The sequence below is a fragment of the Ctenopharyngodon idella genome, chromosome 9, assembly GCF_019924925.1.
Source record: "Ctenopharyngodon idella isolate HZGC_01 chromosome 9, HZGC01, whole genome shotgun sequence".
In the NCBI taxonomy this organism is placed as follows: domain Eukaryota; kingdom Metazoa; phylum Chordata; class Actinopteri; order Cypriniformes; family Xenocyprididae; genus Ctenopharyngodon; species Ctenopharyngodon idella.
The window spans coordinates 13,006,359-13,020,220 of record NC_067228.1 but is presented as its reverse complement, the minus strand read 5'-3'; the positions used below and the strand labels follow the sequence as shown (position 1 = coordinate 13,020,220).

General features: G+C 38.5%; 1 protein-coding gene across 1 annotated transcript in view; it reads left to right on the top strand.

Annotated features, from left to right (window-relative positions):
* dnah7 (dynein, axonemal, heavy chain 7) overlaps positions 1 to 13,862 on the top strand; it is a 69,911-nt gene that overhangs the window by 36,569 nt on the left and 19,480 nt on the right. The window contains exons 37-49 of the mRNA XM_051905600.1: positions 1,485 to 1,640; positions 1,998 to 2,166; positions 2,399 to 2,525; positions 2,603 to 2,822; positions 2,899 to 3,771; positions 4,466 to 4,695; positions 4,850 to 5,180; positions 6,468 to 6,814; positions 7,191 to 7,371; positions 8,887 to 9,072; positions 10,704 to 10,867; positions 11,558 to 11,712; positions 12,550 to 12,740. Of these exons, the coding sequence (XP_051761560.1) occupies positions 1,485 to 1,640; positions 1,998 to 2,166; positions 2,399 to 2,525; positions 2,603 to 2,822; positions 2,899 to 3,771; positions 4,466 to 4,695; positions 4,850 to 5,180; positions 6,468 to 6,814; positions 7,191 to 7,371; positions 8,887 to 9,072; positions 10,704 to 10,867; positions 11,558 to 11,712; positions 12,550 to 12,740 (3,330 nt within the window). The remainder of the gene's footprint in view (positions 1 to 1,484; positions 1,641 to 1,997; positions 2,167 to 2,398; positions 2,526 to 2,602; positions 2,823 to 2,898; positions 3,772 to 4,465; positions 4,696 to 4,849; positions 5,181 to 6,467; positions 6,815 to 7,190; positions 7,372 to 8,886; positions 9,073 to 10,703; positions 10,868 to 11,557; positions 11,713 to 12,549; positions 12,741 to 13,862) is intronic.

The following is a 13,862-nucleotide window of genomic DNA, read 5'->3' as shown; positions in this document are numbered from 1 at the left end:
GTTGAATTGAGTCTCACCTTCAACAGATAATTTGTTTTAAACAGAATATTCTGTTATCATCTTCCCACCGTCATACCACTCAAAACTCACTGAGACATGCTGCTTGAGACTTTTTTGCAACATAAAAGTTGTTTACTTAAAAAGTATGATATATTTAGTCAATAGATTTGAACTTTTATCCCCTGCCCACTGACTGAAAACTGTACCACTATACTAACATGTCTTACATAAAGGTGTCTTTTGTCTTTCGGTCTTGTATAATCTCACCTATGACACCAAGTGAGCCAGGACTTCCACTGGTGCCTCTGCTCAAAAATAAATAAATAAAGAATTAGGTGCATGGGACATCTGTCTCTATCCACAGCTGAGCATGAAATCTCTTACATGATCTTGTACGTCTGCGCACAAAGGGTTGACATGTCATCAGATTGTGATAAATGAGTCAATGGTTCGAGACCAACTGTGGCCCACTATGCATGCACCCCCGCCCCCTTTTCACAAGAGACAAACACACTCAATGCTCATATTTTGGTCGGTGGTACGGTTAGAAAGTCACTCGACTGGAGATCCATCAGCCAAACAGCCTCATCTGTTACCTGCATCATTATGCTTTTGTTTTAAATACACTCGTGGCATCAGTTTAGACAACAGTTTGCGCTTGTTATATAAAGATTGCACAGACTGAGTAATGTTTGTCCAAAACTCTTATAAAAAAAAATCAATATAATCTGAATCACCAGTTATTTCAGTAAGATTGATTTAATAGGATTCATTCATTCTTTCTACTCGTGTACTCACTCACTTCATAGGTCCCTCTGCCTCCTCTTTCCGTTTTATTTTTTCACAATTTCCCCCTCTTGAATCTTTGGCAAAAATCTGAAGGACTCTAAAAGTCTCCATGTTGTGAGTGTGAAATGCCTGCAGGTGCCAATGACTTCATCACTCTCATTTAGCACATGAATATTAAATCATCATTTTTCACACTCTGCCACATGGCTCTTTCACAGAGTTTTAAGGAATGAAAGAGATTGTATGTGTCACGCATAAGTGGAGCAACTCATGTTCTCCTCAAACTATAATGAATGAGGTCTCTCTGAAATGTGCATATATTTACATTAATTAGTTGACACATGGCTGATCCATAAAAGCTTTTATGTTGGTTGTGCATGTTGTTGATTTTCATCCTTTAGGTTAACTGTTACATTTATTGTGATTTAAAGAGATCCATATTTCATCTGTTTTTAGCTTGTATCAAGCTATTATATGAGACACAAGCATAATTATGTCAGGTGCGAAGGTTATATAAAACTATTTCATACACTCATTTACTTACAGCATCTTTTATAAAGGTAGTGACAGGCTTACAGTAGAAAGACTGTTTTCTTGTCACTTCTAACACAGGTTGAAGGTGTTTATGAAAACTGAATTTTGATGCAACATCTGTGCTAAGTAGAGCTAATTAAGTGTCTCCAAATCCCCCACAGGACTTTTTATTGAATCGTCTGGAGAAGGATGTGTACAGTCCTCTGTTGATCAACTTCTCAGCCCAAACAACAGCAGCGCAGACTCAAAACATTATTATGTCTAAACTTGATAAGAGAAGGAAAGGAGTGTTTGGCCCTCCTCTGGGAAAGAAAATGGTATACTTTAAGCATCTTTTTATTACCCTTTTTGTCACTGGAGAGATTATGATTAAATCTCAATCAATTTTTACTAAGCAATTCTTCTTAGCTTTTTAAAATCCATTTATGACTATAATTTGTGCCTAAAATTCTGAATGTAACTTGAAAATTAGTTCTTAATTGCCTCTAAATTAAATGTGAAAAATGTGTTCCTAATTCACAAGTTCACCTGTATTTAAAATGGCACATTTAAAATGGCATATTATCTTCCAACATTCAAAATTACATTAACATGAGTGTTATAAAACATTTTTAGACCTGTCATTTTTTTTAGTTATTTTGACCTTTAGTTTGCCTTTTGATTACTTTGATTAGGTGGTGTTTGTGGATGATGTAAACATGCCAGCAAGAGAGACCTATGGAGCCCAGCCTCCAGTGGAGCTCCTGCGACAGTGGCTCGATCACTGGAACTGGTATGACATGAAGGACTGCTCCATGATCAGCTTAGTGGACATCCAAATCATGTGTGCCATGGGTCCGCCTGGTGAGTTCATATCACTTATATATGCTAATACAGTTTTTTATTCAAGGCAAATGCAGTTCTAAGAGCAGTGTTCAGCAGGGTTGTTATTGTTAACTAAAACTAAAGCACAAGTTATGAAAAAGTTTTTCAGCAATCAAAATGAAGCTGAAAGAAAAATTAAATTTAAACTTTAAAAGGCCATTAGTAATGGCTAAAATGACTAAAACTTTGACATGTCCATTGTCATGTGCAGGTGGAGGTAGGAACCCTGTGACTCCTCGCTTTTTACGTCACTTCAACACAGTGACCATTAATGAATTTGATGACAAGACCATGTTCACCATCTTCTCAAGAATTCTGGATTGGCACTTAACCATAAGGTAATGGTGCTTCATACCAGTGTGTGTAATAAATAAATTAAACTTTTAATACATTTCCTGTTTTTACCTGCTTTCAGATTTCCATTTCCGAAACCGTTCGCCAGCGTCACCTCTCAGATCGTCAGTGCCACCATGTCTGTGTACCAGGAGGCCACTAAAAACCTCCTACCAACCCCAGCCAAGTCCCACTACCTCTTCAACCTTCGAGATTTTTCCCGTGTCATCCAGGGGATCTGCTTATCACGGCCGGAGACAGCAGACGACCCTACAGCCATCAAACGCTTATGGGTGCATGAGGTAACTGCAAACACAGCTTTAGAGGCCATATCATAGCAAGAAAGCTGAACTGATGTTAAAATATCCTCTCATGCAGGTCCTGAGGGTGTATTATGACCGCTTAGTGCATCCGTCTGATTGTGCATGGATGGTGGGCTTCCTGCAGGAAGTTTCAAAGTCTCACCTGAAAGAAGACTTTCATCAGCTATTCAAGCATTTGGACAGTGATGCAGATGGGCTTGTAACCGAAGATGACCTTCGGAGCCTCATGTTCTGTGATTTTCACGACCCCAAGGGTGAGGACCGGAACTACCGTGAGGTGGGTAACCCTGAGAAGCTCCGTCAGGTGGTGGAGACCCATCTTGAAGAGTACAACAATATCAGCAAGGCTCCCATGAATCTTGTACTTTTCCGGTTCGCCATCGAACACGTTTGTCGCATCTCCCGCATTCTAAAACAGCCCCGTGGTCATGCTCTTTTAGTGGGAGTTGGAGGAAGCGGCCGTCAGTCTTTGACGCGCTTGGCCGCCCACATGGCTGAATCCGAACTCTTCCAGGTGGAGATCTCGAAGAGTTATGGGGTTGCAGAGTGGCGTGATGACCTCAAGCTCATCATGCAAAAATCGACATCTGGGGAAACTCACGGAGTCTTCCTTTTCACCGACACCCAGATTAAGATGGAGTCATTTTTGGAGGATGTGAGTAACTTGTTAAACACTGGTGAGGTTCCCAATCTCTTTGCTGTAGATGAGAAGCAGGAGATTTGTGAGCGCATGCGTGTCTTGGACCGTCAGCGGGAACGTGATAAACAGACGGATGGCAGCCCACTGGCTCTTTTTAACATGTTTTTGGAGCGCTGTCGCAGCCAGTTGCATGTGGTACTGGCCATGAGTCCTATTGGTGACACCTTCAGAAGCCGCCTGAGACGTTTCCCTGCTCTCATTAACTGCTGCACCATTGACTGGTTCCAGGTTGGTGTGAATGTAAAGGTTATGCAGTGTTATTTTAGTATAGTTGTATAGTATAGTATAGTTTTTTTAATATTTTGAATTAGTTTTTATTTTAATTTTAATAGTAATTTTGTTTTTTATTTTTATTATATATTTTTTTAAATATGTCAAGTCACCTTTATTTTTAATAGGGCTTCATACAATAGAAATTGTGGTTGCACTTTATTTTACAGTACTTGCACTTATGAGTACATACTATACCTTTCTTATTTAAGACAGTACTGGGTATTTAGTTACTAAGGTAACTATATGGGTTAAGGTTAGGTTTAGAGGTAGGTTTAGGGTTAGATGCTGTGAAGCTGCTTTGAAACTATTTCAGTAGAACTTTTATTTTACAGTCATACTCTGTATGTACATACTATGTACAGTACTTATAGTAAATACAGTAACTGGGTAATAACTAATAAACTGGAAAGTAACATAATGATGCAAACTTAATCAAATATGAGACAAATTCTGCTGTAACGCAGCTGTAGCAAGATAATAGTGTCATTATTCAGCTCAATTCAGTTCAGTGTTGATGCCTATATAGTTATATAAATGTGAAACAAATGAACTATAATTGTTTTGAAGAATTCAAGAATCTTACTAAATATTAATTGTGCATTGTTACAGTCAAAAATTAAGTGTGTAATGAATCATTATGTTCCAAAAGAGCTGGCCAGAAGATGCTCTGCAGGCTGTGGCGTCTCGTTTCCTGGAAGATGTTGAAATGACGGACACTGCTCGTGAAGGCTGTATCAGCATGTGCAAGAGCTTCCACACATCCACCATCAATCTCTCTGCATGTTTCCTTTCGGAGCTGCAACGCTACAACTATGTCACACCAACTTCCTATTTAGAGCTCATATCTATGTTTAAGCACCTACTCCAACGCAAAAGATCGTAAGTCATTCCAGTCTGAGAGGCTTTACATTAGAATCATTGACTGATTAGGTTTGAATAATTAGGTTGTGTCACATTTTGGCATGCAAATTCTCTCTATGATAAGCGTTATTTATGCCAGTGATGATAATGTAGATGGTCTCTGTTGTTTCAGTGAGGTCATGAAGCTGAAGAGTCGTTATGAGGTTGGTCTACAAAAGCTGGAATCGGCCGCCACTCAGGTGTCCACAATGCAGGTAGAGCTGGAGGCCCTTCAGCCTCAGCTGCGTGTGGCCAGTAAAGAAGTGGAAGAGATGATGGTGGTCATAGAGCGAGAGTCTGTGGAGGTATCCAAGACAGAGAAAGTGGTCCGTGTGGATGAAGCAGAGGCTAATGAGCAGGCAATGGCTGCCAAGGCTATTAAAGATGAATGTGATGCCGATCTGGCGGTTGCTGTGCCCATTCTGGAATCTGCATTGGCTGCTTTGGACACACTCACAACGCAGGTTGGAGGAAACTATAATTGAATAATTATTCTTACTTTATGTTGCATACAAATTGTTTATAGCAACAGATATCTCAGATATCTAAGGAACAAACAAAGGGAACTAATTAGGACACATTTGATTAATCAGAATGATTAATCAAATCAGTAACCATGGTAACTAATAACGAGACTGACAGGCAGGGAGACAGCAAAGACAGAAAACAAACTCAACCTGAATATAACTGTGACAATATATCATTTAAAGTAATAAATACCTGCAGTGTCTTTGGGTGACTTGATTAAATATTCTTAAAAGGGTCATGACATAGGTTTTATTATTATTTTAATATGTTCCTTGAGATTCACTTATAATGGTAATAAAGTTTTTTTATTAACAAAAACAGCTAATATATATGCAGAAAAACAATTATAAAACTATTTTTTGAGAACTCTCCATTACATTGTGCCTCGCTGATGAAACAAAATGCTCCAAACAAACAATCCTTCAATGTGATCCAGGACAACATTAAAATAAACTCAAGTCTGTACAGAGATGCCAACGAGCTGTTTAAACAAAGTGAACATTCTTTTACTCTTCCATTTGTCATGTTGACAGACTCAAATGCGTGGAGTATGTCAGAAATTGAATGTGGATCTGTATACTGTATCCAGTGTAGACAGCGTCAGTGATTGTAATGGGTTCTATTTGTTTTTGACGCGACACACATCCAGTGTAGGCAAATGTCAGCCGTTAAGAGACTGAATGCCAGTGGGCTGGGCCAACGGTGCGATGATGTGTAACTATGCGTCGATGTCTTGTTCTGGAGCAGGGGTGGCAAACTCTGGTCCTGGAGAGCCTCAGTCCTGCAGAGTTTAGCTCCAACCCTGATGAAAACTCACCTGCCTATGGCTTTCTAGCAACCTTTCAAACCTTGATTAGCTAGTTCTGGTGTGTTTGATTAGGGTTCGGAGCGGAACTTTGCAGGACTATGGCTCTCCAAGACTGAGGTTAGCCACCCCTGCTTTGGATGCAGTCATGTATTTGCCCGTGTGACGTCATAGGTCACCCAATATAAGAACAAGCTGAGTTTGGAGTTTGATTAAATAAATGCTTTGTTTATAATGAGGAGGACGTTTTAAGCTATGAAACTTGCAGGATGTTTTAATAATACAAAGACCTCTTACTGTATATGTCAAAAGATCAAGGCAAATTTGATTTCTCATGTCATGACTTCTTTAATATGTTCTTTTTAAACTATTGCATACCACCAATATTCATTGAATCAATCTGTGCCACCCTCTGTAGGATATAACTGTGGTTAAAGCCATGAAGAATCCTCCAGCTGGTGTCAAGCTGGTCATGGAAGCCATCTGCATCCTGAAAGGCATAAAACCAGATCGTATTCCAGACCCCTCAGGCTCTGGCAAGAAGGTGGAGGACTTCTGGGGCCCAGCGAAGAAACTGCTAGGAGATATGAAGTTTCTCCAGAGCCTTCACGAGTACAATAAAGACAATATTCCAGTCAACTACATGAGTGTCATCCGCAACAAATACATCACCAACCCAGACTTTGTTCCAGAAAAGATCCGCACGGCCTCCGCCGCTGCAGAGGGGCTCTGTAAATGGGTTTGTGCCATGGACTCCTATGATAAGTGAGTGATAGCTAAACTAAAGGTGCTGTCACATTAGCTGAATTTTGGTCCATTGTCTACTGTCTATACTCCACAGCTCTTCCAAAAGTCAATTTCAAACAATTCAGCTTTTCTGTTGGTCAACGCATCGAATTAGCTACAAACCTGTTGCAAAATATTATCCAAAATTTGTGACCACAAAGATTCCTATTGAAATAATTGAATTTCGTCATCAAAACATTTGCTAAACAATTGTAAATGTGACCACACACAAGACATGAACAATAAACTCTGGATTTTATATGGGTCTCCAAGAAAATTTTATTTAAGAAAATGTAAAAATCTTTTTTATTAAGAGCCATTTCATGGTGAAACTTTTTTTCTTTTCCCTTCACAGAGTAGCAAAGGTAGTGGCCCCAAAGAAAGAGAAGTTGGCACATGCAGAACAGAAGCTGAAGGTGGCCATGGAGAGCCTCCAGAAGAAACAAGCTGCTTTGAAGGAGGTCCAGGACAAACTGGCCAAACTACAGGAGACCCTGGAAGCCAATAAGAACAAAAAGGCTGACCTTGAGAATCAGGTTGGTAGAGGACATTAGTCACAAAAGAGACTATGCAAGGTTCTTACAATCAACAAATGGTTCGATACTGTTCCTGAAGCTTACACAATGTTCAACTATTTTTGTTTGACATTCTTTGTAACCTCTCCTCCAGTGCAGCCCAACCCTGTTGAAAATGTCCACTCCTTGCTGGAAGTTCGTTTATTCAGGAATTTAGTTTGTGTTTTTACATCAAGAGGAGTTGAGGGAATGTTTTCCTTTTGTTCTTTGTTTACTTTCCTTCAGATCATTTTTATGTTCGAACTTTGAAGTTGTAAGAGTGAAGCCTTTGTTTCTGAACCCACACAAAAAACACACAGGGGCACACACACACACTGTTCTCATTTGTCTGTGGAGACTGCCTGTCAGTTTAGTGCGTTTGGGTAAACCAAGCATCACCAAGGCCCTGCTGCCGTTTTCTGCCCTATTTCACTTCCTTTCATGTTCCTTCTTCTCCCCCCCCCCCCTTCTCTCCATGTTTGTAATTCAGGTTGTCTGTTTTCCCTATTGGAGGTTAGAAATTGTTTATGCCATGCTCTCTCAAGCATGGCCAGAATCAAGGCACTTGAATGCACAGAGGAAAACCTGTTATGCTGTTCCTGAAGCTCCACTGGAACGGTCTCTTTCAAATTGTTTTCTCACTTTGGGACATGAGTTGGAAAGAACAGGAATTATGGAGGATTTCATCTCAAAGACAATAAAGTGTCATGATGCCGGATGCACCAATGTCACAATGAATTAGTGAAGTACCATCACAGGGAGTGAGTAAGATGTTTGGATTGTTCAGAAATTGTGCTGTCAGCTTCGTGCCCAAGCGCTGAGCTCCTATCACTCTCTGCAGTTGCTGTGCAGGCTCGCTTTGTCATTTCAAACAAATATGATGTTTCTCTAGTGCCAAACTGGGGTTTTAAAGATCCATTTATCTGTGATGATGAAAGAAGGCCTGCACTAGTGGATCAGACATTATATTAGATGCTTTATTTGAAAGGATGTTTGTGTAGTAAACATTCATTTATGGTCACAAATTTTAATATAAATGCAGTCATATCTGATCATCTTTTTCAACCGTGTGAATAGCTGATTCTCTCTGAATACAGATGACAGCCACATTTATCCTGCTGTATCTTTGATGCCAACACCTGTTTCAGCCTGTTTTTAAATTATGTTAAATGTGCTGATGCTGCTACTGTATATCACATAAAATGGTGACAATTAGAATTGGCCTTTAGTCGATATGGTACATATCAGGGAATATGTGTTAAGAAGTGTGTTATTATATTGTTAAAAACTGTTGTGCTGCTTGATATTTCTGTGGAAATCGTGACATTTTTTTGTCACATTTGATGAGTTTACAGTATGCCTGCTGAAAAAATTGTCTTAAAAAAATACTGACCCCAAACTTTTGAACAGCAGTGTATGTCTGTGTAACTTTTTGTACATCTCTCCTCTCCTATGCATCCCTTTAGTCTCCTCATTTTCCTTGTTCTTTTTCTGTAGGTGGATTTGTGCAGTAAAAAGCTAGAGCGTGCGGAGCAGCTCATTGGTGGGTTAGGGGGAGAGAAGACCCGCTGGAGTGAGACTGCCTTTAACTTAGGTGAACTCTACAACAACCTCACTGGAGACATTCTCATCTCTGCTGCTATAGTGGCCTACCTGGGTGCCTTTACCTCCAGTTTTAGACAGGTGGGCCAACACATAAAACAATCCATTTCTCTTGCCAAGCCAAGTGCTTATCAACCCACATTGTTCATATCAATACAATATCAATATTAACATCAGATAAAATCCATTACTTTTATCAGCTATGTTCATGCCCCTACAAGTATCTTCAGGCACAAGGGATTTAAAGGGATAGTTCATCCAAAAATGAAAATTCTGTCATCATTTACTCACCCTCAAGTTGTTCCAAACCTATATGAATTTCTTTGTTCTGCTGAACACAAAAGAAGATATTTTAAAGGAAGTTTGTAACCAGGCCGCTTTGGGGCATCATTGACTTCCATAGTAGAAAAAAAAACTACTATGGAAGTCAATGGTGCACCAGAACTGTTTAGTTTCCTACATTCTTGAAAATATCTTCCTTTGTGTTCAACAGAACAAAGAAATTTATACAGGTTTGGAACAACTTGAGGGTGAGTAAATGATGAGAGATTTTTTTGTTTTTGGGTGAACTATCCATTTAAGGTGCAGTCACATTTGTCATGCACATTTCCAGTCATTTCATTAGAAATTTATGCAATCTGGAATTTCACGTTAGGGTCAAAGATTTCCCTATGCAGATTTTGCAACAGGTTCAAGTTGGTCATGCGGCTTCACCACATTGATCAGCAGAAAGCTGCCTGGTTGAAAGTGACTCTATGAACTGTGCTTCATACTGTACATCGCTACACTATTGACAGTAGACGATGGATCTTTTTTGTCTGCAAAATTTTGCCAAATTTAGCCAATGTGGCTGCACCCTTATGGGTATTCCCCCATTTTTGAGATTGCACAATGCAACAAAATATGTTAATTTACTGTAAGTGAGAAAATTACCTAGCTAACATTGATTTCATTGTAAAAAATATAATTTTTTATTGTCCTAGCAATGTTTTACAGCATAGGAGAGAGTCTATTGAACACTGAAAGACATCGGAGACAGGGTTTGTCTGGCCGAAATGTATTTGTCTTGTTTGGTTTTCCTTTACATTTCAGTCTAAGTACTGTAACGTAAGTGAAATTCATATATTTATATTCAGTACAGTTTATGCGTCTTAGGTGGAGCGATATTAAAGGGTTTTTGATATCCCTCTATAGCCATTATTTGTACACATTTGCCCCTGTCAGCTGGTTATGCTTAACAACAAAGCAGGGTCCATAAAAAATGAATGAATTCAGTGAAAACACTTTGTACAATACCAGGTATTGCTATGGTGAGTTTAAAATGGCACTCGGGGAACAGGGAGTAGTTTAACTTTAATATTCCCCCCTCTGTGAAAGCAATATCTTTTCTCCCAACAGAGGGTCTTTTTATATAAGCTTTCGTGCAGGTACATGACACACAGCTTATTACCTTTGTGTGCAGTAAGTCTTTATTGGATTTAAACAGAAAACAAAGATATCGAAGCGATAATAGTACAGTCCACAGTACCATTATTAAGTTGAAACTAACAGATAAGGTTGAATCTATGGATCTGTGTTTTCAAATAGGATTAAAACTTCTTACATGTATCAGTAGACATCAGTGGATGTTTCTGGATCAAACTGTCTAAAGCAGCTGTGATCATGTTGTCCTTCTTGAGCCGTGTGTGTGTTTCTGTGTGTGATCTCTACAGCGAGCTACAGAGGAGTGGATTGACATGTGTAAGACAAGAGGAATTCCTTGCTCCAAGAGCATGTCACTGATGAACTCCTTGGGTGAGCCAGTGAAAATCCGCAGCTGGACCATTGCTGGCCTCCCTTCAGACAGCTTCTCCATTGACAATGGAATCATCATCTCGTGAGAGTTTTTTGCCAATATATGTTACTTTAAGTTTGACCATTTAGAGTGCCATTTGTATTAGATATGATATCAAACTTATTTTACGAAGTTTAAGGTTTAGGAAACAAAACCATGTTCATATTTTATGAACATGGTTTTCCTTCATATTCATATTTTATGAACATGGTTTTCCTTCCAGCGGCATCTAAATGCACTTCTCACTATATTCTCACTAGTCAGTCACTGTAAACATGTTTAATTTATTTCACACTTCACACTGGATTGCACTTATTTAATTAAAAATGAAAGATAGTACATGCTAGATGTGCAGGAGATATAGATTTACATTCTGTAGCAATACCAGGTTTGGACAAAAGGAAATGCTTATTTTGCCATTCTATATCAAAATCAACGATTAGTATGGATGTATTGCTGTGACAGATCAATAGATAAATTATACCTTTTAGACACATTGTTATTAAATACTACTATTTAACAGTAGTAGTGACCTTTGAATGACTTGTTCTTGAGTAGAGGAATAACGCAACAAAAGCAGACATTATTGGTGAAACATAATGTGATAATATTCTTATATACATGACCTGAAAGTTATTAGAAAACTCTCAATTTTGGATGAGGTGGAGATGATTTGTCATGGACAGGAAAGTCTTGTTTGTGGAGGATTATTGAGATGTTTGTTTTCTGCAGTAATGCGAGAAGGTGGCCCCTGATGATTGATCCTCAGGGCCAGGCCAACAAATGGCTGAAGAACATGGAAAAATCCAACAGTCTCCATGTCATCAAACTCAGTGATGGCGACTTTGTGCGCACACTAGAAAACTGCATCCAGTTTGGCACTCCAGGTGAGAGGTGGCAGATTGGAAACAGAATTCAGAAAAGGAATATAAAGCTTACTTTTATAATACTCTAAAAGTCCTTATATCACTGCCCGGAGAGGTCATCATCAAGCAGCATAGTTGAGAATCAAACTGATTTTTTTTTTTTTTTTGCCAAGGAAAAATCTGATTTGTTAAGATTATTAGTTTTGGTCTCATCAAATAAATCTTAAAAATCAACAAAGATATAAACAACAACAATAAATAAATAAATAAACTGTTCTCACAGGTGAAATACCAGTATTTCTCCCTAGGGGTCCCCCTCCACCATGAAAAACAAGCACACATCACAGTTAGATCCAAACCAGTGCGTGTTACCTGTTGATAAATGCACGCATTCTCTCTCTTCCCCTGGAGAAGCATAGTTGTCTCTTGTACATAACAGATAATGCCTGAAAGCACAAATTCCATCTAATTTTACTCTCTTGAATGCAAAGGAGACCCAGGGGTGGACCCAAACCGCAAATGAGATACGCAAATGAGCCAAGTAATCTGGCCTTAGGTGCCTCTGTCTTCCATCCTCAGCTCCTCCTCATCGGTGTTGTTCTGGGATGAAAGGCAGCTGCGTAGGCAGGCCGGTGCTTAGCTATCTTGTGTGGATTGTTGTTTTGTTACTGTTCACCTCTAGAATTTGCATTGATTTTATTTATTAATTTCTTTTTGTTGTTGTTTTTTTTCCTGTTGCATTCCTTCAATTCCCACTTCTACTACCTGATTATTTCTTTTTTGTGAGTAGGTCAAATAAATGCTTCTGCAGCTTTTGTTTTGGCTTAACTCTAATCATTCATCCATGGTGTATTGTAGTGTTGCTGGAGAATGTTGGGGAAGAACTGGACCCCATACTTGAGCCCCTGCTGCTGAAACAGACTTTTAAACAGGGTGGCAGTGTCTGCATCCGGCTGGGCGACTCCACTATCGAATATGCTCCAGATTTCCGGTTTTACATAACAACAAAGTTACGAAATCCACATTATCTACCTGAGATCTCAGTCAAGGTAAGTTTGCTGTAAAGTCACTCACAAATGCACACAGTCATACACACAAACTAATGTCTGCTTCTAAACAAGATCATGTAAACCTTGTCATGTAAAGACATTTTTTTTTTTTTTTTTTTACAAGGCAGCATTTATTTGATCAAAAATAAAGTAAAGACAGGAAAATTGTGAATTATTATTATTATTACAAATTAAAATAACTGTTTTTTATTTTAATATATTTTAAAATGTCATTTATTTCTGTGATGGCCGAGCTGAATTTTCAGCAGCCATTATTCCAGTCTTCATTGTCACATGATACTTTAAAAATCATTCTAAATAGAGTGGTGTAGGGATGACATCAAAACCCGGAAGACTAATTCGCCACTGGTTCCCTCAAGATTTTCCTATGGGGCTTTACAATGTAAATTACACACAATCAAAAACCCCATAGGAAATCTCGAGGGAACCACTGGCAAATTAGTCTTCCGGGTTTTGACGTCATACCTACACCACTGTGTATTCTGATTTTGGTGCTCAAAACATGTCTGATTATTATTATCACTGTTGAAAACAATTGTGCCTCTTAATAGTTTTTTGTGGAAATATATACATTATACATTTAGGATTCTTTAAAGTATAGAAATAACAGCATTAGTTTGAAATGGAAATCTTTTGACATTATAGATGACATTTATTAAATGTCATCATAAATGTCCTTACTGTCACTTTTTATCAATTTAATGCGTCCTTGCTGAATAAAAGTATTAATTTCTTTCAAAAAGAAATCTTACTGACAAAAAACTTTTGAACGGTAGTGTACACTGATTTTAATATACATTAAATGACTTCTCTTGTCCTTGAATTAATCTCTTGTTTCTGTATGGTTTTGAAACACTCTGATGTTTTGGTGTGTTACGGGGACTGAGTCACTGTCATGAAGTGTCTTTGAAAGCATCAAAGTTAGTTCAAAATTAAAATATTCTGTCCATTAAAATTGTATTTAGTGAATCTTTCTCCCCTCAGAAGTGTTTTAATATCATGGTTGTTGGTTTCATTCAAAGGAGCTATGAGTCTTGCAGTCTTTTACATAAAATCTACTTAGTTTAATTTTGCTTTAATTATGCAGTTAAACTGCAACTT